The 27548-nt window shown below is 45.4% G+C and overlaps 1 protein-coding gene across 1 annotated transcript; it reads right to left on the reverse strand.

Annotated features, from left to right (window-relative positions):
• Positions 1 to 11547: 11547 nt before the first annotated feature.
• Positions 11548 to 26358, reverse strand: LOC135314116 (mast cell protease 1A-like). Its single transcript, XM_064455756.1, is given in 9 exon segments — positions 11548 to 11618; positions 11621 to 11680; positions 11683 to 11713; positions 12274 to 12372; positions 12375 to 12533; positions 12634 to 12775; positions 13521 to 13587; positions 13590 to 13673; positions 25992 to 26358. Coding segments are annotated over 9 exon segments (1080 nt in total).
• Between the last annotated feature and the right edge of the window lie 1190 nt (positions 26359 to 27548).

Raw genomic sequence — 27548 nt, forward strand, 5'->3', positions numbered from 1 at the left:
GGCTTTTACTTCTAAGTTACAGCTGTTTGCTCCATGCATGGCCAAAAAGGATCTATGGAATGTGATTTATTTTTCTTAAGACTGATGGCTAAAATTATTGTATAAATCACCCCTTGGAGGGATCATTACTCCTCTCTTCACTGAAGACAATTCCTGAACCACTACCTTGGATTTATACTGTCTACTGATATGAATCCTGTCCTCAATCATAGAATCATAGAATCGTTAAGGTTGGAAAAGACCTTTAAGATCAAGTCCAACCGCTAACCTATCACTGCCAAGTCTACCACTAAACCATATCCTCAAGCACCACGTCTACCCTTCTTTTAAATACCTCCAGGGATGGAGGCTTAACCACTTCCCTGGGCAGCCTGTTCCAATGCCTGACAACCCTTTCGGTGAAGAATTTTTTTCTAATAGCCAACCTAAACTTCCCCATGAGCAGCTTGAGGCCATTTCCTCTCATCCTATTGCTTGTTACTAGGGAGAAGAGACCGATCCCTGCTGTGCTGGTTTTGGCTGAGAAGGGGTTAATTCTCCTCACCATGAGGGGTCGGCTGCCTTTCCGGCTTCCCGTGCTCTGCCATGTGGCGGGGGGCTGGGAGGGGCAGGGCCATGGTGAGGGCAGCTGACCCCAACTGGCCAATGGCATGTTCATTCCATACCATGTGACACCATGACCAGTATATTAAGGGGGGGCAGTTTGCGGCTCAGGAGCGGCGCGGCATTGGGTTGGTGGGCGGTGGGCGGCTGTGACGCGTGCGGTTTTTTTCGGCGGTTCGTTCCCCTCCCCCCTCCCTTACTCCCCCCACTTCCCCCCGCCCGGGGTTTTGCGCCTCTCATTGTTCTCCTTTACATTGCATTTCTGTTGTTGTTGTTTTTAATTTTATTAGACTGTTCTTATCCCAACCCACGAGCGTTACCCTTCTGATTCTCTCCCCCATCTACCGGTGGGGGAGTGAGCGAGCGACTGTGTGGTGCTGAGCTGCCAGCTAAACTGTGATACCTGCCTCGCTACTACCTCCTTTCAGGTAGTTGTAGAGAGCAATAAGATCTCCCCTCAGCCTCCTCTTCTCCAAACCCCAGCTCCCTCAGCTGCTCCTCATAAGACTTGTTCTCTAGACCCTTCACCAACTTTGTTGCCCTTCTTTGGACACACTCCAGCAACTCAATGTCCTTCTTGTAGTGAGGGGCCCAAAACTGAACACAGTACTTGAGGTGCAGCCTTACCAGTGCTGAGTACAAGGGCATGATCACTTCCCTACTCCTGCTGGCCACACTATTCCTGATACAAGCCAGGATGATGTTGGCCTTCTTGGCCACCTGGGCACACTGCTGGCTCATGTCCAGGTGGCTGTCAACCAGCACCCCTAGGTCCTTCTCTGCTGGGCAGCTTTCCAGCCACTCTTCCCCAAGACTGTAGCATTGCATGGGGTTGTTGTGACTGAAGTGCAGGACCTGGCACTTGACCTTGTTAAACTTCATACAATTGACCTCAGCCCATTTATCCAGCCTGTCCAGGTCCCTCTGTAGGGCCTTCTTGCCCTCCAGCAGAGCGACACTCCCACTCAGCTTGGTGTCACCTGCAGACTTACTGAGGGTGCACTCAATCCCCTCATCCAGATCATCAATGAAGATATTGAACAGGACCAGCCCCAACACTGAGCCCTGGGGAATACCACTTGTGACTGGCCACCAACCAGATTTGTCTCCATTCACCACCACTCTCTGGGCTCGGCCATCCAGCCAGTTTTTAACCCAGCACAGAGTGCACTTGTCCAAGCCATGAGCAGCCAGCTTCTCCAGGAGAATGCTGTGAGAGACAGTGTCAAAGGCCTTACTAAAGTCCAAGTATACAATGTCCACAGCCTTCCCCTCATCCACTAAGCATGTCACCTTATCATAGAAGGAGACCAGGTTAGTGAGGCAGGATGTCCCTTTCATAAACCCATGCTTGCTGAGCCTGAACCCCTGGTAGTCCCGCGCATGCCTCGCAATGGCATTCAAGATGATCTGCTCCATGAATCCTGTCCTTACTTTGCAGCTCATGCAACTGCTGGACTTGACAACATAGGTAATATGGAAGATACCTTGGGACTTTGACAGAAATCTTTGAACCCTTCTGAAACTGCAGAAGAAGCCTGGATACCCTAACGTATAAATTGCCATTAGGCAGCTATGTGTAGGGAAGTGAATCAAAGCTCCACAGTGTTGATATTAAAGATAGGTAAGATAAATCATATCCACTGCTGTCTAAACTTTTTACCAAAAGGAAAGAATCATAATCCCAGTCAACTGAACAAGCCAAGAAAGAAGGCATTTCTGTGACAAACAATTACACTACTAGAAGACCACAAAGGATCTTCCTAGGGAAATCATCACATGTCATCTTGGGAAGGGAGAAAACTAGAATAATCCAAATTAAATAGCACAGGTGTAACCACTCACACAGCAAAAGATCTGAGAAAAGGCTAGGCCAGCATCTTTTAAAGTAATTGCTAAGTGGAAGCAATGTTAATGGCACTAAATTAGCATTTTTTTTTTCTCCTTCAGGGTAGTTAGCGTTGAACCTTTTAGTAATATATAATCTACTTGGAAAGGCAGGTTATACATGCATATAACCAGCATACAGGCAACAGATCTTTTTGCTAGGTACAGGTTAGTTTAAAAAAAGGCTACATACTTGAAATGTTAGAAAATAAGATGTGGTTTTGTTACTTATGAGACTGGTCACTGTGACCTGTTGCATTGGGTCTGCCTGGGATGAAGATAATTTTCCCCATAGCAGCCCTCATAGTGCTGTGTTTTGTATTTGTAGCTAGAAAGGTGTTGGTGACACACGGGTGTTTTGTCTAGTGCTAAGCAGTGCTCACACAACATTAAGGCTATCTCTCCAACCCACCCCACTCCAAAGGCCAGTAGGCTGCATGTGGGCAAGAGACTGGGAGGGGACATAGCCAGAACAGCTAACCCAATCTGACCAAAGAGATTCCGTACCATACCGCAGCCAGCCAAGGTCAACACACCACACCTGTGCATAAGAAAACCTCCTCAAAAGAGAATACATCTCAAAAGGAGGAGTCTTTGGCTAAAAGGTGATTTATAGGGATTAGTTGACAGAACAATAATCAGCTGATGTGATCTGAAAGATGTTTCTGAGGGTTTGTAAAACACAAGGTCTTTCTCTCAGGAATATTTTTCTCAATCTGCATGGTGAATACTTCTCTCTTCTTTTAGATCATTACAAAGATGATCTGAAGTGTGGCATATGACCCAACCCTCTGACTTCCTGAAGGGGATGAAAATGTGTCTATTAAGACAAAATATATTGTCTTCTCCCCAGAAGAAGAGGTTTTCTAGCCCTTGAAATCTTCTCTAAATGTGCTGTCCGATTAAATTACTAGAAATAGTCACTTTATAAATTTAAATTTTCTATATTATTGCTATGGCTGCTTAAAGTAAGATTTGGTGATAGATTCATGTCAGGACTCCTGTTAACTTTTAGTAGTAATTCATACTTTTTCCATTGTAATAATAATAAATCTGAGTATTTTCATCAAAATCATAGCACAAGAGTCCAAGGAGTATTCATCTCTAGAAGTAAGAGATCTAAATTTGAGTAAGTACTTTAAGCTCTGTGTATTGTCAGTAGAAAGAGCAAGAAAGGTCCACGAGGTGATTTTCAGACTTCCCTTCATTACCTGCTTAAGATGAAGATGGATTATGCCTACCAATCCTTATTGTCATCAACTGATTAGAAAAACCTGCTGTGACTTGCACATGTTTAAGGCACCTCATTTAGGGTGTCTGGCCACATTAAATGCCTGATTTGGTTGCATACATACAGGTGTCTTGTTCCTTTTGAAATGTCTCAGGGTAACCTGATCAGGTTCTCATTGTGGCTCAAGAAGATCAGATACAAAAGGAGAAGAAGGAAGGATCACTGCTTCGTACTCAAGAACCTCTCCTACAGTGTGGATTCATTTGCCTTTACTTGCTTATCACTGAGTTTGAGTATTATCCAGAAAGGCATTGTAGACTTCATCTTAGAAACCAGTGGAGAGGGGTAGCAGGCAATTTGGAGTGGAGATTTACTGAGCCTTGATGAATCCTCTTCTTTGGAAGAACACCCAGTAAAAAGGGAACACTGGCTGATTTCAGGAGCAAGGGTTTGGAGACTCTCACTCATTACTTTTTAGGGGTTTTCTGTGGTGTGGTATTATCTTCCTTTAAAACATTTTTGTCTGTTTATAGATAAGCTACAGATGGAGATTCAAACAACAGTGATGGAGTTCATCCTCTTGGGTGTTGCTGATGACGATCAACTTCAATATGTGCTGTTTACCATCCTGTTAGTCACCTACATCTTGACTTTAACAGGTAACATTCTCATCATCACAATCACCCCGATAAACCATCCTCTTCAGACTCCCATGTACTTCTTCCTCAGGAGCTTCTCCTGGCTTTAGGCAACAAAACAATTTCTTGAAGGTGTTGTCTCACTCAAACTTTTCTCTACTTCGTGCTAAGTACCACTGAGTTTCTCCTGTTAGCTGTAATATCCTTTGATAGGTGTGTGGCCACCTGCTAACCTCTAGGCTATGTAAACATTATGTATTCACAAGTCTGCAGCCTGCTGGTGATTACTGCCTGGATTGGTGGGGCTGTCCTCATTCTTTCTCTATCAGTGGTATATTTCCAGTTGTCATTCTGTGGTTCAAACCTCAGTAGTCACTTTTATTGTGATAGCACACCAATGACTGAGCTTAAATGAGAAATACCAAGGCCCTAGAGTGCATGAATTTCTTATTAGCAGTGTTCACTCTGCTGGGTAGCCTAGCTATTACAGCTGTATCCTACATCAACATCATTACTGCTGTTGTCAAAATCCCTTCCATGGCTGGCAGATAGAAAGCCTTTCTACCTGTGCCTCTTAACTCACTGTGGTGTCTATGATGCATGGCAACTGCATCTTCATGTACCTCACACCCACCCCAGCCAACAGACTGGACCTCAGCAAGGTGGTATCTTGAACACTGGTGCTATCTCTTCTGCTCAATCCATCATCTGTAGCTTGAGAAGTGCACAGCTTCAGGAGGCCTTAAGGGAGAACATCACATGGAGTATAGTTATTTCTAAACACCCAGGAATTTGAGGTGGTGATGAATGTGGATGCAATGGAGAACATGAAAGAAAATAATTTAATAACATTCCTGTCTCTCTGTAGACATCCATCCATGTACCTATTCCTATCTATCCATCCAGCCATGCATTCATCAGTCCATCTACAAGCAATTGTCAATAAACTTGTAAATTACTGAAATCTAAATATGCTTTCTGTTCGTTCTCCTCCTTTTTTCTTCCCACAAAATTTCTGGTTATCTTTTCTCCATGTTGAATGATTTAGGATAGTGATGGCTAGTCCACAAAACACTGTCTTACTAGGTAGTCCACCTCCACGTGAAGAACGAAGGGAAATACAAAGGGCTTTATGCAAACAACGTCACCATGCAATTCAAGGAGCTGTTTGTACAAATAGAACAGTTCCTTCCTTCACGGAATGGAATCAGAGAGCATGGAAAGGTATGGGTCAGAAGGAAAAATAATGTCATCAGCTACATATGAACAAATGCCTGAGCCTTCTATCCTCATGAGTTTCAGTGATAGGTAGCGTGTGATAGATTGGCCTCTGCCATATGCCTAAGAGCCTCAGTGGTTAAAGGGTATTGGCTACCACTATGATCCAGTGAGGGAAGATGGCAAGAATGCTAGATGTTTTCTGAAATAAGCTGTATTTTTTTTTTGTTAACTGATGAAGGAACCAGTGTTCACTTTGTAACATTTGTAGGTTTTAGTAGTTCATGTCATGCTTGCTGGAACCCATCTTATATAACGTTTAGGAAACTGCAATGGGAATAATCTTACCTAACATCAGTGACTGGATTCAGCACCTGATTTGGACCTATGTATAGGAATCTAAAAATAGGCATTAGGGTATGTGTTAAGATGGCCACCATTCCTGGCCTATGCTGAGAAGACAACAACAGGAGTAATTAGAAGGCATTGCAGACAGCAAAAGGGGTGTAATGTGTGTATATAGTTTGACCTGACTCAGGGCACTATGAGAAATGATAGGACACTATTGATATTGATAACAAATGGGGAATATGAGCTTAACAGAACTAATCAGCAAGGTAGAAATTACCAGAGCAACCATATCATAAGTATCAAAGAAGTCTTTAAAGGTAGAAAAACCTAGGCTAATGAGGAAAAGGTAAGCAGGGGTAGGCATTTTATTTGAGAAGGGTAGCTAGTGGTAAATGGGAAGAACTTGGTAGGGGAAAAGAACATCAGGTGAAGCAACTCATGTGATGGTGACTGTTCAGTACATCTGTCAAGCAACTCTGCTCCTGATCAGTAGAGTTTGGAACAAGAGAAGAAACCTGCTGCTAGCATGACCATCCTTGTGTCTGACACCTTCCTGGTTGAGAGACTGTCGTGGTTTAGCCCCAGTCAGCAGCCAAGCACCACGCAGCCGCTCGCTCACTCCCCCCTGGTGGGACAGGGGAGAGAATCAGAAGAGTAACAGTGAAGTAACTTATGGTTTGAGATAAAGACAGTTTAATAGGTAAAGCAAAAGCTGCATGTAGAAGCAAAGCAAACCAAGGAATTCATTCACTACTTCCCATGGGCAGGCAGGTGTTCAGCCATCTCCAGGAAAGCAGGGCTCCATCATGCGTAACGGTTACTTGGGAAAACAACCGCCATCACTCCCAGTGTCCCCCCTTCCTTCTTCTTCCCCCAGCTTTATATACTGAACATGATGTCATATGGCATGGAATATCCCATTGGTCAGTCGGGGTCAGCTGTCCCGTCTGTGTCCCCTCCCAGCTTCTTGTGCACCCCGCAGAGCATGGGGAGCTGAAAAAGTCCTTGACCAGTGTAAGTGCTACTTAGCAACAACTAAAACATCTCCGCATCACCACTGTTTCCAGCAAAACTCCAAAACATAGCCCCATACTAGCTACTACGAAGAAATTTAACTCTATCCCAGCTGAAACCAGGACAGAGACCTGGTGTCTTTTTCTTAAATTTAGTGAGGGAACACCTGGGGGACGGGAAAGGCATTCTGACTTCCTAGTGAAGAACTCTCTACTGTCATCTTGTGCTACTTTAGATGCTCTGGACTACAACCTGAACAGGGCTAGCAGATTCGGCTTAGGGGCTCTGCAAGATTCAGCTCCTGTACAGTAGGAGCTGCAAGCCAAGCTGAACATATCAGAACATCTCCTTCTGAGTTTCAAATATGAGTTTCAGACATCGCCCTTCTGAGTTTCAAATACAGGTTCAATAGAAGTGCTTTAGGGTGTTAGAGTCATTGTCATAGTTTGGGTGATACAACACAGGATGCACCATATACCTTCTGGAACAGCAGCTGGAGACAAAATGGAATAGCCTGGGACATCTAAAAAGGTAGTAATTCCCCAGGCAAAAATATTGCCCCATACTCTTCAAACAAACCATCCACCAGTTAGTTCTTGAGTAATAAAGAGAAGTAAGCACATTCAAGGCATTTTTCATCTGAAAGATAGTTTGCTTAGCATCTAGGGATTCATGCCATATAATTGCTAAGAGGATGTCAGAAATGGCTGTATCTCCCCCCTAATACCAAAGCACCTTAGGCCGCTTGTCTAGGATTTGCAAAATTAATTCCTCTCTCCTTTCTGTTCAGTAACTTTTGGTGGATTTTTGTCCCTTGGATTTGCTAATCATACTTTGTGTCCTTTGGAACTTTTGTTATTAACAGCAGCTCAGGGAAACACGAATGAATAGCTTGCTTTTATTTGGCATCCTGTACATTAAAGACCACAATATCCTGCTAGTATCTGCTCACTACAACATTGCATTGAGACTATCTGTTTAGATATCATACTGCTGGGTGCACATTACATAAAATTAGTGTTAAAATTTTAACATTAAGGGTTTTTTTAACATGTAGGGTCATCAAGATGGTATTGTGACAATTCCCAGCACTTGGGATCAGGTGACGTTTCTCCCACAACCAGGACAAGAAGTCTTCCAGGAGCCAACATTCAGCCTGAGATGCAGTGTCACCCTCCAGAAGAGTGTTCCCTCTCCCTCTGCCCCACATAACCCTGGGATTTTGGGGGAGAGCCTACCCCACGGTATCCTAGTGGAAGAGTTTCTAGACTAGCCCATGGCAGCCTGCACTGTGTCAGCAGGAGGATGCACGTACAGACTTACAGCCCAGGCATCTTTGGTAACCCATAGACCTCTCTGCTCCTAAGTGTACCCAGACACTGAAGATGATCCTGTCCAACTCAGATCCTCCTGTCTTCTACAGAACCAAGGTGTTTGGTCCCATAGTCCTCACTGCCCTCCGCCCACCTGGAAATTTAGAGGTCTGTAACCCAGCAATCCCACTGTGTCTTTAGAACACTGTTTATTTGGACTCGCACTGCTCTACCCCACCTCCTTCACACTGAAACCTCTCCTCCCTTTGCTTTGAACCTGTGGTCCCCCTGTTTTACTTTTAGAAAGCCCAAGCATCCAGGTTGCCCTTCTGTCCATCCATAGACTCAATATAATAATCTCTGTCCTGCCTTCACAGGTCTGTGGACACCTTCTGGGCCATTGTGGAGTAGGACTTGTGAACCAGGGCAAGGGGGTGGGCTGAGAAAGGGAAAGGACTAGAGCACAGTATTAGCTTATGAACAGGGAAATTTGAAGAGAATTTTTTGTAGCTACAGGAAGGGTGGGGGGCAAGTGCTGGCTCTGTGGCTTTTTCTGTTGTCTCCAGGTGGATAACACGGTCCCTTCTTCTCTTCTCTGGTCTTCACACCTCTCAACTCATGCAAAGATGAGGCTATGTAGCCTTCTGACAAAATGCAGCAAGCTCAGCAAGCTGAAAGGTGGATGAGAAGAGTGATCTATGCCTGGCCAATACAATCCCCCTCTCCCACCCACTGTCCCCACAGGCCCTCTACTAGGAAGTGGATAGGCCGAGCAAATGCCAAAGTCCCTGCAGAGGACACTCCTGTGGCCCACATGGCATAGCAGGCATGGTGGGGAAGGAGGTCAATGTGACCACTGCAGACTCTGTGGCGGGGCATCTCAATGGCCATTAAGGATCCTTTCCGTGTTCCTGGTGAGGAGGGGGTGCAGACACTGTCACCCATCTCACAGTGACAGTGACAATTTTTTTCCCTCATTTCTTATATCTTTACCTAGGCAGGTCAGCTCTCTTGCTAATCTCTCCCTCCTCAACATTCGCATTGCCATGCTGCCAGATCTTGTTGATCAGGGTAGTTCACAGCTTCAGAATACATACGGAGTGCTTCTACCCAGCACTTGTAGAATAATACAGGAAAGCAGCCTGTGGAGGCCATGTTCATCTTCCACATAACCACTAATGCTGCTTACTACTCCTTCCATGCTCACATGGCACACACAGAAGACTGCATTTGAGAGAAGGTGGTGCTGGTCCTAGAAAGGGATATTGTAGGGTGGAATTTGGGTGGAAGGGGATGTTATGGGGTATGAGAGCAAAGCCACTGGGGTGCAGAACTGGATGCAAAGCCTGGGAGTGATGTCTAAGACTGTGAGCAGCCCTTGGTCCCTTCTGGCCATGATTTTTTTTTCCCATGACAGGCCCAGGAATTGAGTGGCATTTGACCAGAAATACATGTTAGTGCTTGGGATGAGTGAGGGGAAGGCTTGAGAATTTTTACGATGTAGTTGGACATCCTATAGCCTCCTGTACTCATACATAGCAATTTTGGATGTTACTTGTTCCATACTATGAAAGAAGGGAGCCAAGTACTTGGAGTGAAACAGGAGGACTTAGAAAGGAGGTGTGTTTCTACAGCTACAGTGGAGCCTCTGGGGCGGTTTCTGTCCTTGTACAGGTATGTACATGTGTATTCCTGTAGCTGAGTGGGGTAATGCAGTGCTTTTGAGTACCAGCAGGGTCTTAGCTGTTTCCTCTACTAAGCACAATGCTGATGAATGTGTGCTTAACCACACACAGCTCTGCAGTGATAAAGGGAGGGATGTGAGACCCATTGTTTGTCAGAACTGGTGTCTTCCCAAGAGAACAGGTTCTTTCACAAAGGTTCATGTAAGAAGCAGAGTTTGTCTAAAATAACAGTTCAGATTCAATACACTCTTTTTCTTCTGGCCAGCCAGTCAACAAGTCTTGCACAAGTTGTCAGTGTGGTCTCTCAGCAATACCGCTTTTTCATTTTCTATCTCTGAATTTTTCTATCCTGTCACCACTCCACAAAAGCACATCCTTGCCCAGCCATGTCCTGCTCAGATGATCCAATATGCGAAAAATCTCCATATTTCAACATCCTAAAGCATTTTACAGCTGCAAAGCAAACACTTTGCTGAGGCTTGAGAGGACAGAAAGGGTGTGAAAAGGCGGGCTGGATTTAAAACCTGTCTAAGGATCCTGAGGTGGCTCCCGGTTGGTACTGGAAACGCACAGGATCTCCGCTTGGATGAGGTAATGCCTTTCTTCCTGAAAGAGTGGGTAAGTCATTTGGAAAGGCAGTTGTATCTACATGCTGATTTCACAGGAAGAAACAAAGGAAGATGGGGGATAGCACTGCTAGCCAGGAGGGATTGCATGCCCCATGGGCCCTTCACCTGGAACACCAGGTTCATGTGGAAATGATGGCACCTACAGCTGAGCTGGACTACCCAGAGCTATGAAGGAGGAGCAGCATCTTCTCTCTGTCTGTAGCCCAACACAGTGCATAACCAAATCTCTGGTTGGCCACAGGCAGAAATGGTCCGCTGATATTTTTCCAGCATAGTGTCTTTCTGAGTGAATGAGTTGAGTTGGTGGGAGTATGGATAAGGACACTTCATATCACCCTGACATCAGCATCTGAAGGTGCCCCCCCTCCCCAACTGTGTTACTTCCTTTTGCCATCAAACAGCCACCTGTGTTTCCACCTACTCCTCTACCTGTTTGTCCTTCCACTCTCCATCCATCCATCCATCCATCCATCCATCCATCCATCCATCCATCCATCCATCCATCCATCCATCATGCATCAGGGACAACTCTGTAATTCTGCTTTCTGCCCTTATCTGTCAGTGAACTTTTGTGCCCTGTCCACATCCATTGTGATACACTCTGAAGACTCCTGTTCCTGCCCCAGCCACCATCTTGCTCATCCTGTCCCAGAGAGTGTCATCTCCTCATTCTCGTGCTCAGGTGTTCCATCCTGTTCCCAAGGAGGCTACACACACAAACGAGTTTGAACATGTTTTTATTGGTGTCCAGAAAACAGAGCAGGAGGTAGCACTGTCGGGCAGCAGTGGGAAGAAGTGAATAATGTGGACCTGTGTGTACTTGGGACCTGCGTTTTTACCTTGCCATGGAGACATTCTTCAGCACAGAAGCCTGTGCCTATGCTGTGAGGGCATCTCTGACTCCTTTTCAGCTGCCCCTGGAAGCCTCTGAGCATTAGCAGATGTTTGATGCATTGTGGAAAAGGGGCGCTGAGCATTTTAGTCAGAGGAGGGAGAGACAGGGAGGTCTTGGAGGACAAACTTCCTCAGCTCTTCACGCATCCAAGACAAGAGATTCCTGAGAATGCTTCAGGGAAGATGCAACATTTGTGTCCATAAGAAACAATGCCTTCCCACTGCAGACTAATGGGTCACCAGAATCACCCTGTAAGGTAAAAGGAGTGAGAGGGGTCACACATGTCAGAATACAGCTCCCCCTGCGCTAAGGAAGAAACTGGCCCTCTTGCCTCCCTCCATGTAAAGAACATCTTCTTTCAACCACCTCCCTCCAGACCCAGCTCTGCAGGGCTTGTAGATGCCTTACTACTCCTCTAAGCCAATCCATGAAGCAATTCACTCCTGGAGGCCATCTGAGATTCAGAAACTGCCTTCATATCCCTGAAAAGAAGAATCTAGTCCTACTTTAGACATGTGGGAATATTTGAGCCATCCCACTGTGTCAGGACATTATAACAAAGGATTTACATGAGATCTGGAGTCTGCTGGAGCAGTGGCTAGGCTGGGTAGAACAACCCCAGGTGTGTAAAAAGGCACACAATGCTGACAGTTGGGCAGTGCACCCCAGTTCAGGGAGTATGTCAGCTTCAGAGTTCCTAAGAGGAGCCTCAACATATCATCCTGAAGAACCTAGTTAATTTTAATCCCCTTTGTCCCCCACCTGAGTCCCAACCTCATGCCAAGCTTGGGGCCCAAAGCAACACTTACACGGAAAATCGATTTTTTGCCATTCTCATCACCAGCACAGATCATGGGCACAGGTTGATAGTGTTTCAAAGGCATCTCACACATTTCCTCACGCGCTACATCTTCAGGTCCATCTCCATCAGCACATTAGTTGTTTTCCCTGTTATTGATGTTTCACCCCAGCCAGTCACTTTGCACATAGTTCCTGGTAGCACATCCTCATTGTGATAGGGCAAGGTGATAAAACTCACTTTCTTATTCAACTTGGCATTGGGCTGCAGCTGCCAAGCAGAGAGAGCATAGGAATGGGAACAAGTTCATGGGGTTGGGGAAGTGAGCAGGGGGAGATCCCTCAGGTGGCAAGCATGTGTGGGAGTATACCTTCAGCAGCATGATGTCATTTACAAGGGTATCTCCTGAAGAGCTGGGATGGATGACCCAGTGGCCAATGTGGAATGCCTGCTGGCTCGGCTCTTTCTTATTTATGTTGTGGGCTCTCAGAGGGACAGTGATATTCACTTTCCTGCGAGAAAATACCACCACGTTCCAGCTGCACTGATCACAGCCACACAGTCCCCATGTCAGGTGGTTTGAGGGAGGTAGAATCATACAATCATTAAGGTTGGAAAAGACCTCTAGGATCATCAAGTCTAACCATCAACCCAACACTACCATGCCTCCCAAACCATGTCCTGAAGTGCCACATTTACACGTCTTTTAAATACCTCCACGGATGGTAACTCTACCACCTCTATAGGCAGCGTGTTTCAATGTCTGACCACTCTTTCAGTAAAGAAGTTTTTCCTAATATCCAGTCTAAACCTCCCCTATAGAACCATAGAATCAAGGTAGTCGTGGGCTGTGCCTCCCCAGAGATTAATTCTCAGCAAGTTGCCCTCTGTAACCTGGGTTCCTTCCATGTGCAGATGAACGTCCCCTACCCCATGCTGACATAAGTCTGAGATGGCCCATTCTGAAGATAAAAGGGAAGCTGGGAACGGGAGACAACAGCCTCTCTTCTCTAACAGTAGCTCTGAGCCATGATAGAACTGTAGACATGGAGACCACTGCTGAGGACTCCTGTGCCCAGTGGCACACAGCCCCAAGCAGACAATTCCTCCAACTCACAGGGGATGGCTTGGCTCACAGAGAGCCATGGTGTGCCTAGAGAGACACAGAGCACTCTTTCACCCCAGACCAGGACTGTGGCTCTTCATGACTGTGTGAGACTTGAAAAAATCCCATGTACAAGAAAGACAGGGCCTTACGTTTTTTGAGCCACACAATGAGCTGCTGAGAGCACTGCATCCTGGTGAAACAGGAATGCTCCACATCAGATTCATCTGACACATTTTGAATTAAGAAATGAGCCATGCAGGGCCTGGAGTGGGCCTTAGCTTCCAATCTGCCAATGATCCTTCCTGGAAGAGAAATGAGAAGTGTTAATATCACATATACCTCTATTTCCTATCAAGTTTGGAGCTGCATGAGGGGAGAGGATCATCCTCTGATGTCATATGCAAATGATGCTAATAACTCTCCTTCCTTGGGCTGTCCACAGCATTGTTTATGCACAATGGGGAATAAAATGAGCAACACTTCTGGGGGATGAATGACCACACCTGACTCTGGCTGTCTGAAAAGCTATCAATGGGCATTACACTAGTACCTGTAATGTGCCACTGGTTTCAGGCACAGTGTGAGCTGAGAGATATGACTAAAGCAGACAGTAGAGATATAAGAAGAGGCAAGGCAGGTACGAGACAGTTTTCCTACTCAGTGCCCATTTCTACCCTTGCATGTCCTCGTCTAAATCTCATCTCTTTGTACTCATGAGCCCCAACCCATGGCACAAGAAGAAAAGCACTTGCAAGCAGAAGGAGAAGCAACATCTTCTGCCACTGTCCTGAAGAGCCAAAAGATTTGTTATGGCCAGGCAGGAGACATGTACAGAAAGGCAAACTATACGTACAAAGTTTGGAGCTGCAACAGGAAACCTCAGCTTGTTGTTTGCTGTGTTTGTTCTTACAAACCCCAAGCTGTGGTTTGGTGCAGGGTTCATGTCACAATCATGTCACCAAAACATGATGACATGCTTTTGTCACCGTCCTCTCCAAAATTTGGAGAGATCTGGGCTTGTTCAGAACACCCAGAGTGCTCAGTACTCAGGCAGCAGTGGGAGGAGTGGGATATGTCCGATTGAGTGCATATCTCATTGGAGACCCTTGGCAAGAGCCTCCTTGGAGCCTAGGTATGGGTTGGGTGGTTTTGTTTTGGTTTTGGGTTTTTTTCTTTTTTTTTTTTCCCTGTCTTCTGTTAGGAACAGTGAGAGCTGAACCAAGCAGGTGACCTGGTTCTTACTGGAGCAGCTGACTGCCATCAGAGGTACCCTTGGGATATCAGAAATCACTTGTCAGAGTAACTAAGGCACAGGACCTACTGGAGACTCATAGCCTCCAGCACTAGTCTTCTAGATAATCAGACAAGTCCACAGCAGTGAGGAAAGTCTGAGGTCAAGCTTGGAAGTCAGTCCATGGACCAAGGTCCAGGTCAGCAGGTTACATGACCAGGCACAAGCATGGCTGAGACACAGCTGGAGCTGGAGCTCAGGTGGTGACCAGAGTTGGACTCTCCTCTTCAAAGCAGCTTCCATGAGAAGGGGAGCAGCCCTGGATGAGGCCTCTCTGACGTTCTCCCTGGGAGCACTGGCTCCAGTGTTACTAGAGGGAAGGGACAGAGCCCTCAGTTGCGCTGGCTCTAATTTGGCCATGAGCCTAGACAGTCAAACCTCCAGGATGGGGGATGCACTTAAGACACTGACACTGAGGATGGAGACTGGACAGCCTCACCAGGCAACTGATTCCAATGCTTCGCTGTTCTCATGGTGAAAAAAAGTTTTTCTTACACGTAGCCTGAACCTCTTTTATTTAACTATTTATTTCTTAATGTCTACCCATTATCTTTATCTCTCAATCTCCCACCATTTGCTGCTGTGAAGATCCTGGTTCCGTCTTCCTGATGGTTGCTTGCAGGTATTGGAAAGCTGCTGTGAGGTCCCCCCAAGTTTTCCTCTTCTGTCTGAACAAGTCCACTTCCCTCAACCTCTCCTCAGTGTAGACCTCTGTGGTACTCCACTTGTTACAGGTCTCCAGGTAAAGTATGGCCTACTAAGCAGCACCACCACTCTCTGAGCCTGATCATCCAACTTGTTTTTACCCATCCAGTTGTCCACACACTCAGATCATAGCATCCTAGCCTGGATAGAATTTATCCTGGGAAACAATGTCAAAAGCCTTGATAAAGTCAAGATAAACAACAATCACTGCTTCCCCCCATCAATAACTCCAGTCATTTTATTACAGAAGGGAACCATGTTGGTCAGGTCTGGATTACCCTTAGCAAATGCTTGCTGACTGTTTCAACCCCCTTCCTCTCTTTCATATGCACTGACATGCATTATAAGAGGACATGCTCCCTGATTTTTCCAGAGTTCTTAGAAAACCTCTGCTTCTCCTGTTTACTAGATTTCACCTTTCACATTTTATTCTTCCAGAGCCTGCCAGCATGACATCTAATCTGAGTTAATCTCCTTCCTGGAACTTTTTTAACTGTCTGATTTCCATCCCACCGAGAGATAAAGCAGATAGCTGCAACCACTTTGCCTTCTGTGATGTATGAGATATTGTGTTATCAGAGGAACGCAGACTCAAACTGAGGAGACATTTCAGACAACACCAGGCTGTAGAACTAAATGATAATAAACATTTGAGCAATCTCCCACCCCTCTTCAGTATTCTGATGTTTCCAGGAAAGGGTTGGTGCTTTCAGCAGTTCCTCTTTTGGCTGGTAACTCACAACAACTGTAAAGTAAGAGACTGAGTCTTCTCTGTGCCCATGAGGAGCTTTTCTGAGTATAAGACAAAGTAATTCTTTTACAACCACCCCAGCATAGCTTTGCATCCTAGAACTCTTGGGAAACACCTGAAATCACAACCCCAAGTTTCCCTTCTCTGGCTGCTTGGAAAAATCTCAAACGCTAGTGAGATAGTAACACCATAAAGGTGTTGGAGCCAAGCAGAGACAAACAGAACTGTGACATAAGGGAGCATGAGCGGAATGCCAGGGTGGTGCATCAGGAAATCAGAGTCTTTAATATCACTGACAATAAAATCAAACATTCCAAGCCAGAAGATACTGTGCAAGGCCTATGACCTCTTGAACTGGCCCATGCAATCACACTACTGAGCCCATGGGCTGGGGCATTGTGTGAGGGATTTTAGATGGTGGTCTGTGTAGGGCCATGGAAAAATTACAAACCTTTGTGTCCTTTGTGTTGGGCAGGGCTTGGTCAGTGGAGTGCACAGCTGCACTAAGGGTACGCTGTCCTGTGTATGGGGCGGGGGGGGAGGGCAAGGAGCCCTCAGCCATTGGAGTTTTGACTCCCCATGATAGAGGCAGCATGTTGGCGTGTCCTTTGTGTTGGGTGTTGTCATGCTCTTGTTACTGCTCAGTGCTGTTTGTGTGGCTGTAAACTTATTCCAGCTGATTTATCTTTATGCTATAGTTTAGTGTTCTGGTGCAGGTTGACCTCATTGGAACAATTGATACATCCAGTTTGGTATTGTGGTCATCTGAGGTGCAGCTTTAATTTGTAAGATGTTTAAACGGAAAGAAACAGGGGGTGTAAAGAACCCCTCCAGTTGATAGACCTGGCTGGACAACAGAGCCTTGGTGTACTTTGTGGGATAAATTAGAGACATGTACTCATGCGGGACCCAAACCATGGGGGCTTTGGAAGCTATGGAGGTGTTAAAGCACTGGGGGGATGTTTGGAGTGATGGCACTTGTCTTCCCAAGTAACCATTCACAACGGGTTTGAGATAACAACAGCTTTGATTGGAATGTGCTAGACTGAATTTCTAGCTGTTATTGCTGTTTAGCTATTAATCGGCAGGCTTCTGTGTTTGCTATGGGGCTTGCCTGCCTTACTGTATATATATACACACTGTATGCCTTAAAGTCTAGTGCTCATTAGTGGCTGCTTTTTGCTTTTTCTGCTTGCTGTACTGTTGTACTGCTTATCACCTTACTCTGCTGTGCCTGGGAATCTTATGATAACAGCAATGGCCAGGTGCCTGGGCTGGCAGATGGCCAGGGCCCAGCTGGCCCTGTGCTGCTGTACTGGACAGACTGGAACTCCAGTGTGGACTTGAGTTAAAGGGACTGTGACCTGTGGATGAGTCCATGTGGGAGCAGGACACCCTGGAGAGTCTGCGGCCGTGGCTAATAGATATGTAGATATGCAAATGCTTATACTACTATTCTCTGTCTGGACACAATTGAAACACACTATGGAACACCAAATGAAATACTATCAGATAACGGTTCTCATTTAAAAAAACAATAATGAAGTAGAAAAATAGGCTGCTGAGAGAGATATACAGTGGGTGTGACATTTACCTTCCCACCCACAGGGTGCAGGATTGGTGGAATGCCTTAATGGCCTATTGAAACAACAACTGCATAGATTAGGAGGAACAAAGGACATGGGATGGCTAGATCATCTTCCTACCTCCATGAGTGTGCTGAATAACAACGTGGTGGCAGGAGATAAAACACCCCTCTTATTGATGAAAAATTACCAAGCCAGCATAATAAAAGTACCACTCACTCTGGTGCAATATGATAGTGGCACTCAATTTACATTAACCACCAAGCAGGGATTTTTATCTCTTCATTCTGCACAGACATTAACGGTTGCTGGCGGACAACTCCAGTGGTTCCCTCTGGACATAAAAATAACTGTACAAGCAGAACAGACAGGGTTTGTGTTGTGGTTTAGCGGCAGCTCAGCCCCACACAGTCGCTCGCTCACTCCCCACCGGTAGATGGGGGAGAGAATCAGAAGGGTAACGCTCGTGGGTTGGGATAAGAACAGTTTAATAATTAAAATTAAAAGAAAACAACAGTAGAAATGCAATGTAAAGGAGAACAACGAGAGGCGCAAAGCCCCGGGGGGGGGGGGGGGGAAGGGAGGGGAGAGGGGGAACGAACCGCCGGAACAAACTGCCCGCGCCGCAGCCGCGCGCCGCCCGCCGACCCGACGCCGCGCCGCCTCCGTGCTGGCGCTGCAGCTGCCCCCACCTCAATATATTGGTCATGGTGTCACATGGTATGGAATGAACCTGCCATTGGCCAGTCGGGGTCAGCCGTCCCCACCATGGCCCTGCCCCTCCCAGTCCCCCCGCCACGCGGCAGAGCGCGGGAAGCTGGAAAGGTAGCTGACCCCCACAGTGAGGAGAATTAACCCCTTCTCAGCCAAAACCAGCACAGTTTGGTTTTTTTTCTTTTTGTTTTCACATTACATCCAAACCATGTTGCCAGCAGCTTTAATGTAATAAATCCAATACACAGTAGCAATTGATGGCCTATCTCCTTAGGCCTGCATAATACTACACCAATAAGTCAGAGTATCCCTGCAGGCCTTTTGGCATCTGTCTACTTTTGGATGATGCCTCCACTCAGTATTGAACCCAACCCTGTATCGCAGATGTTTGCAGGAGCACATGTTTGGTATCACCCCCCTGAAGAGCCAGGACCAGTTGCAGCTGAAGTGGTGGCTGCTGATGACTCACAGGCCATCGCTATCTCACTTATGGGTTAATCGAACCAGTTGTGCGTATCAGTGCAACAACTACAACGAATGCAGAGAATGAAAACAAAGAAGGGGGGGAAGGGGTGGGGTACATTAACTATGGTTTTGTCTGGTTTTGCTCTGACAGCTTTGTGCATACACATTTCCCCCATGAGCAAAACGTATGGGTGACATTGGCGAATGTAACTGGACAGGATACCCTTTGTCTCAGCACAACAACTCCCCAGAATCCATTCACAACATGCTTGGTGGGAGTACCCCTCACCACAAATTAGTTCAATGATACAATTAACGACATGCTGTCTGGAGTGCTGCCCAAAGGTCTACCTGTAAAACAATGGGACAGCTGGCAGAGTTCTTTCTCATTTGTTACTTGATGTAGATCATATACACCATGCTACACTTCAAAATCGCGATGTTATTGACTTTTTACTTTTAGCTCTTGGACATGGATGTAAGGACTTTGACGGTTTATGTTGCATGAACTTAAGCGACCACTTGAAGTCCATCCATGCACAATTACAAGAGATGATACACTGATTGAACCAGCAATTAGTGGAAGCAACTGGATGGAACCTGTTTGCTGGATGGACATGGGGGTGGGGTTGGTTAAAAAAGTTATTACTGATCTTGTGTGTAGGTGGCATTTGTCTGCTATGCCTGGTTTGCTGTATACCATGTCTAGTCAGTATCATTCAGACTATTGTTGATACAGCTTTACACTGCACAATGGTACGGGTTGTGGAATACTGTCGTGTCCCAACTACAGACCATGCGGTGGCATGTGTGAGGGATTTTAGATGATGGTCTGTGTGGGGCCATGACAGAAAAATTACAAGCTGAACACAGCTGTAAGAACATGACCTTGAAGAAGGGAACTGGGAGGATTGTTATTGAACAATATACTGTTGCAATCCGGGGGCCGCTGTTAGCCAGCAGAGCATGTACCTGGGAGGCGTTGTTGCATGTGCTGGCCACACGTGCGGGAATGCCTAGTCAGTACTTTTCCACTGAATCTGCTGAGGGTATAAAAAAGTGTGGCTCAAAACAGAGGAGAGAGGACACAGACCATGCTCTACGAACCTCAGGGGATGCCCTGAAGGTGTTGCACCTAACTCCCTTCTCCGTGATGACCCTGCTAATGGCCACCCTCCTGCTCAGCGGTGTCTTGGGTGTAGTTGGGTTGGTAAGACTCTCATAAAGGGAAAACAATATGGGAGTAACTGCTTATGCCAGGCTATAATAGAGCAATAAATACTGTTGTGCTTTTTAAATATCGTGTGTTGGGTGAAATTTGTGCATAGGAATCCTGCAAACCTGATACAGGCATGTTTGGGCCCTGCATGGTGGTGCCATTATGGAATTATTATTCTTTGTGCCTGTGTATTTTTCTGTTCAAAATATCAGAAGGGTCCGAGTCGACATACCTGTGTTGCAAGTTACCACGGCAATGTCTTTAAGGTGAGCACTGAGAACATGTACTGCCTCTCTTGGGATGTGTCACGAGACATATGGGAGGTGACAGGCCTCAAGACCCACTCAGACAATCACAGAGGACTGTGAAAAGCAGAGAGAGGCAAACCTGAGCTGTCCCATTCACACCAGCTACCTGGAGGCATCCCTAGAACTGACTGCTCCAAGACTCACAGGGAAATCTCAGCTTGGAGGTACCTGGTTGATTTGCTGTAAAGCATAGACTAACTGTGCATGCATGCTTTGTTGGTGCTCAGAGGACTAGAATGTGGGCATGAACTGGAGGTTAACTTCCATGAAAATGAAGGCACATCGTCTGTCCCTTGCTGTGAGTGGAGTAGACTAGACCAGAGGTTTTTGAAAGACTGAACTTCAGCAAGGTAAATCCAGGCACATCTTTCCACTGCTGCAAATGACTTGAAAAGCAAGTGGTCATTAGAAGTACTGAGGACAGGAAACTTTTTAAGCACTGCAGCTGATACACAGCAGAGGCAGAGACTTCCTTCTTTGGTTGTGATCAGAAGGGAAACTTCACTCCTAATGCCTGCGAGTGGCAGAGCAGTGAGTAGCTTTGGCAGAGGGCAGAGATGAGAGACTGAGAAGGCAGAGCTCCAACTGGGACTCCAGGTTCTGCTGCCCTTGCTCTTCCTGGCTTTTCACATACCCCTTCCCCTATTGATTCTAGTTTAAAGCTCTCTCAATCAGCTCCACCAGCTTACATCCAAAGACTCATTTTCCCCCTCAGGCCCCAGTACACCTTGTGTCTCAAAGGCTCTTCAATGGTTTAAAACCCTGAATTTTTGGCAAAGGCACCAGTTCTGGAGCCAGATATTGATAACCTGGCTTCACCTGTTTCTTCCAAAGTCTACCCCCATTACTGGGAGAATTGAGGAAAACACTACCTGCACTCCCGAGTATTCTAGCAGTCGTCCCAGGGCTCTGGGAATCCCCTGTCTGGAGTAGGGTATTCCCCTGGGGTCATACTGGGCTTATAAAAAAGTTATTGAAAATTTTGGTATTCGCTGTAGTAACATAGTTATACTAAGTTAAAAGACTGCATGGAGTTCTCCTCCTACAGAAACTCTGGATATAACCATCTCAACACATTTAGTTATGAGAACTTTGCATTCAAATACAAGCCAATCAAATGAGTATGAGATGTCCTAAGTTCAAGAGAGGCATGATCAATACATGCAGATTGTTGCATGCAGATTGCTGTAGATTGGTTCACATTAATATATGGGGGGGGATTTGGGTTGGGTTTTTTTTAATTGACAGCTTCTCTCTCGTAGCAGTGGGCAAACAAGCATGAAGACAACAGTCAACTCTTCTTATTTTTTTGATGTATCAGTGCTACTAAGACTTGAAGATTTTCAAACCTCAACTCCTCTGGATGACAGCAACGATTTTCTTTAAATCTTTTTTTTTTTTTTAAACATTTTTACTCATTTAAACATTTAAACATTTTTAAACATTTAAAGCTTTAAAATGCTTCCAGTACCTGGACTGTCACTATCTTCTCCCTGTCTCTCCCAGCTTTGTATTACAGACAGTATGCCCTTTCTTTCCTTTTCTTCTTTTCAGCAGAAAACAGACGGAGATGTTTTTGGTCCTTCTGCACCGATAGGAAACCTGTTCCAATGGAGGGCTATAGAAGTGCAAAAACAGGCAGTATTACTCTCATCTAGTTGGGGAGGGTGGATTTGAGGAATGAGGCAGGGCCTGATTTTTTTGATTTTAGTTCTCATCCTCTCTTACAAACCTTTTTGTCAATGAGCAAACCTGAATGACTTATAGTGCCTACAGACACTATTATAACCAATTATCTAAGAAGAAATGCCTTGTTTTCCATCTTCTGAAAGCCTGACAATTAAATTTACTAGCATAAACAATGCCTAGAAAAAGTAACAGATTTAGCAGTTCCACAAACAGGTAGAAATGGAAACTACCTCCAGAAAATATAATCACTGCATCTTTTAAACTAAGCTCCAAAATTAATAATTAAATAAATAGACAATTTATTAATAAATAAATGAATTAAAATTAAATAAAATTAATAAACAGAATCACAAAATCATTTTGGTTGGAAAAGACCCTTAAGATCATGGAGTCCAGCCATTAACCTAACACTGTCCACCACTAACCCATGTCCTTAAGCACCAGATCTTTTAAATACCTGCAGGGATGGAGACTCAACCACTTCCCTGGACACCCTCTTCCAATGCTTGACAACCCTTTCGGTGAAGAATTTTTTTCCTAATACCCAATCTAAACCTCCCCTGGTACAACATGAGGCTGTTTCCTCTTGCCCTATTGCTTGTTCCTTGGGAGAAGAGACCAACACCCACCTTGCTACAGCCTCCTCTCAGGTAGTTGTAGAGAGCAGTAAGGTCTCCCCTCATCCTTCTCTTCTCCAGGCTAAACAACCCCATTTCCCTCAGCTGTTCCTCATAAGACTTGTCGTCTGGACCCTTCACAAATACACATTGGAGGAGATCTTTTAAGATCAATTTCCATATGACTATGCTTTTCTGCAGTTAAAAATGATGCAGTAACGGCAGCAAGCATATTACATACTTGTCTTGCCTCCTTACAACCGTCACATACTGGGACAGCAGTTTTGTGCCTGGCTTGAGAAGTTTGTTAACGCTTGACTGAATCTTTTTTTTGCAAGGGACATAAACCTGTCTGACTGAGTGGTGGCCAACCAAAAGTAAACACCAGGATAAACTTATATGAATACAGGAGGAGGTTGTTCAGTGTCTTTTGCTCACAAGTTCTATGCCCCCCTCTGTAGCAAAAGGTGGTTTAAAAGAAGAATTAGGTCTGTCCTACTAACTGGGTGAGAAAAAACCCTGAGCAGTAGCATATAGATAGGCCACAAGAGACCCAAAGTAAAATAAAAGCAGATCCACTGAACACTAAAGGAAAAGAGTAAAAGACCCTTAATTTTGACGTAATTCTTTCCATGAACATGCATCATCAGCCTTCTGTTCATAGCCTTTCAATATTACTACAGAAACTGTGTCTAAGGGGAACACTTTCAAGTAGAAGGACATTGTCTCAATCCTCATCCATTTCTCCTAGATCCCTAAATGGTGGAATGGTTTTTTGGGTTTTTTGGGGGTTTGTTTTGGGTTTTGGTTTTGGTTTTGTTTTTTTCTGCCTAGCCTTCTGCTCAAATTCTTTCTTCCTTTTGATCCTCCTTACACTTCTTGGAGAAAGCCTCTGTCAAGAAAGGGAGTGTTTTTTGGGAAGATCTGTAGTGAAAATGAACTGAAAAAACAAAACAAAACAGTTCAGAAATGCATCTTTGTGACAACTGCAGGAAGAATTGTGATGCATATGTGCTCAAATCTGTGATACGATCATCTGAGGCAGCAACTTTAATTTCTTGTACATGCTTTCTTTAAGATTTTGGCAGTTTCCAACTCTAAGTCTTGGCTTGCACAAACATCTCTACATGGCTTTTCTAATCCAATTAAAATTACTCAGTTCCTTGACTTATACCAATCCCTTTGTTGCTTACAGTTAAAGGTAGAATCAGAACACTGAGGGATTTTCCTACTGTTAAGTCCTTTTTGCAAAAACTCATGAAACACAAAAGCAGTTTGCAGTTTACATTGGGGCATGGAGTAGAGTGGGAAAGCATCCCTTAGTTGTCTCCTGCAATTTGTAATGTTGCAATTTGAACTGAGATTTTCTGTTATGAATTACTTGAGATGTAACAGTGGATAAATAGTGACACAATAAGTGCTTTCTACTACCCTGTGTGTTGCACTGTATCCTTGGCAGTCATCACTTTCCCCTTAGGACAGAAGGAAAACTTGCCAACCTCTCTTAGAAGTCTGCTCTAACATGACATTACTGTAATATTTCATTTCTGGGCCTGGTTCTTTCACCTTTCTTTCCCAGTGAAACTTTACTGATGCTTCTGCAGTTTCTTCTCCACCTGGTAGCTTATGTTTAAATCTTGGAAAAAGGCAGCACCACATTGAGGAAAAGGCACCATTTTCCCTTTGCAGCTTGCATTAACCAGCTTGCATTAACGACAAGAGCAGAAGAGTCCTAATCAGTCGGTACCAGTGATTCACTATCCTCCTTCTCAGAAAGGTTATTCTGACATCAGTTATGCTGGCTGCAGTCAATGCCTGGAAAACAGCTTCAGCACAGGTATTGGTTGCTTGGGAACACAAATGCTATAACCAAAATGTTCCCCCTTCCTCCTCCTTTCCCAGAGCTTTTATTGCTGCGCGTGATGTCATATGGCACGGAATATTCCTTTGGTTGGTTTGGGTCAGCTGTCCCAGCTATATGTCCTCCCAACCTACTGCCCACCTACAGCCTACTCTCTGTGTGGGCATGGGGCGGGGGGAAGAAAGAAAGTCTTGATGTCATGTAAGTGCTGTTCAGTAAGAGCCAGAATATTGGTGTGTTATTGTGGTGCGTTCATGTTGCCTAAGGGAAAAATTCCCACACAGTTGCTCTCCCATTTCCCCTTCCCAACAACACGGGGAGAAAATGGAATTAAAAAGCTTATTGGTCAAAATAAAGTCAGGGAGATCACTTATCTTAATACCGTCAAGGGCAAAACAGGCTTCAGCTGGGGAAAATAAATTCATTTACTGCAAATTAAAATAGATCTGGGTAGTGAGAATCAAAGACAGAAATTAGAGCAACACATTCCCTCTCCCTTTTTTCCAGGCTTAACTTAGAGAAACATAGAATCATTAAGGTTGGAAAAGACCTCTAGGGTCATCAAATCCAACTGTCAAACCAACACCACCGTGCCTCCTAAACCATGTCCTGAAGTGCCACGTCCACATGTTTTTTTAATACCTCCAGGGATGGTGACTCCACCATGTCTCTGAGCAGCCTGTTCCAATGCCTGACCAGTCTTTCAGTAAAGACATTTTTCCTAATATTCAATCTAAACCTCCCCTGACACAACTTGAGGCCTTTTCCTCTCATCCTATTGCTTGTTACTTGATAGAAGAGACCAACCCCCACCTCGCTACAACCTCCTTTCAGGTAGTTGTAGAGAGCAATAAGGTCTCCCCTCAGCCTCCTCTTCCCTAGGCTAAACAACCCCAGTTCCCTCAACATCTCCTCATAAGACTTGTTCTCTAGACCCTTCACCAACTTTGTTGCCCTTCTTTGGACACACTCCAGCACCTCGATGTCCTTCTTGTAGTGAGGGGCCCAAAACTCAATATGGTATTCAAAGTGCAGCCCCACCAGTGCCAGGTCCAGGGACACGATCACTTCCCTGCTCCTGATGGTCACGATATTCCTGATAGAAGCCAGGATGCTGTTGGCCTTCTTGGCCACCTGGGCACACTGCTGGCTCATGTTCAGGTGGCTGTCAACCAGCACCCCTAGGTCCTTCTCTGCTGGGCAACTTTCCAGCCACTCTTCCCCAAGACTGTAGCATTGCATGGGGTTGTTGTGACTAAAGTGCAGGACCTGGCACTTGACCTTGTTAAACTTCATACAATTGACCTCAGCCCATTTATCCAGCCTGTCCAGGTCCCTCTGCTAGCCTTCCAACCCTTCCAACCCTTGAGCAGATCAACACTCACGCACAATTTGGTGTCATCTGCAAACTTACTGAGGGTACACTTGATCCCTTCATCCAGATCATTGATAAAGATATTAATCAAGACTGGCCCCAAAACAGCCCTGGCAAACACCACTCGTGACTGGTCGCCAACTCCGTTCACCACAACTCTGGGCTTGGCCATCCAGCCAGGTTTTACCCAGCGAAGGGTACACCTGTCCAAGCCATGAGTTGCCAGGTTATTTAGGAGGATGCTGTAGGAGACAGTATCAAAGGGTTTACTAAAGTCCAGGTAGATAACATCCACAACCTTTCCCTCATCCTCTAGGTGGGTCACCCTGTCATAGAAAGAGATTGGGTTGGTCAGGCAGGACCTGCCTTTCTTGAAGCCATGTTGGCTTGGGCCTGATCCTCTCATTGTCCTGCACTTGCTTGGTGAACACACTCAGGATGAACTGCTCCATAATCTTCCCTGGTACTGACAGAGTTAGAACTGTTGTGACTAAAACTTGTTGCTTTGAGGGAATCAGAAAGGCTTCAAGACAAGAAGCTCCAAAACAAATTTATGATGTTGACATTTGATCTTAGAAAAGCAGATGTACAGAACCATAAAGATAAGGAACTGCAGAGCAAACACTAAACCAGAACAGATTATCCCTCAAGGACAGTATATACGTGATCTCAGAACTGAGTTTGCATGAAAGCAAAAATTAACTAGCGGACACAGTGAGGAAGAGTATATCCTTCATCCAGAGACCCCTGACTACCACCGGAGACACCAATAGGCATGTGCAAAATACATTTGCATAAGATAATGAGTTCTCAGAAAATTAATGAATATGTATATTTTTTCTCAGAAAACTAATGAATATGTATGTAAAGGTTGTATAAGTTACACAACTAACCCTGTGTGGGCATGCATATTAGAAGGAGTGATAGTGATCCCCTGTGCATCCAGCACTGCAATAAAGAATACCTGCTTAATAGTCATTCAGGCTATTGAGTCCGGATTTTGGCTTTTCACGGCATCAGTATCAAGGTCAGGCTGACCGGCCTGCAGTTCCTTGGATCCTCCTTGTAGCCTTTCTTGTAGATGGGTGTCACATTGGCAAGCCTCCAGTTACCTGGGTCCTCCCCTGACTTCACTCAATTACTCCTGACTCCTCTACCTTACTCAGACCACTGCCCCAAGCAGCACAGAAGCTGTGGAGCATGGGGGTGTTATGGTCAATACATAACCATTTTCTGCTGTTCCTTCCTCCTCAGCTTTTCCCCTTCTTCAGTGGGGTCCTTCTTATGGCCTGCAATTCCTTCAGGAAACATCATGCTGCTCTGCCATGTGGTCCTTCACAGGATGCAGGAAATACCTGCTCCCATCCCTCCTTTCCCTCTGACCATGGCATTCGCAGGGTTGTTTCTCAGTCTCTTTTTTCCCCTCCTCCTCTGCCTGTCTGCGGTTTTCTGCTCTTACATCTATTTTCCCAGGGACACCACCAGCTTGGCTGATGGGGTCAGCTGTGCCCTGCCATGGGTCTATTTTGGAGTTGTCTGAAACTGTGTCCAGCACAGGGGCAGTACCTTATCTCTTCTTACAGAGGCCAATCATGC

This window comes from Phalacrocorax carbo, chromosome 6 (assembly GCF_963921805.1).
Source record: "Phalacrocorax carbo chromosome 6, bPhaCar2.1, whole genome shotgun sequence".
Taxonomy (NCBI): domain Eukaryota; kingdom Metazoa; phylum Chordata; class Aves; order Suliformes; family Phalacrocoracidae; genus Phalacrocorax; species Phalacrocorax carbo.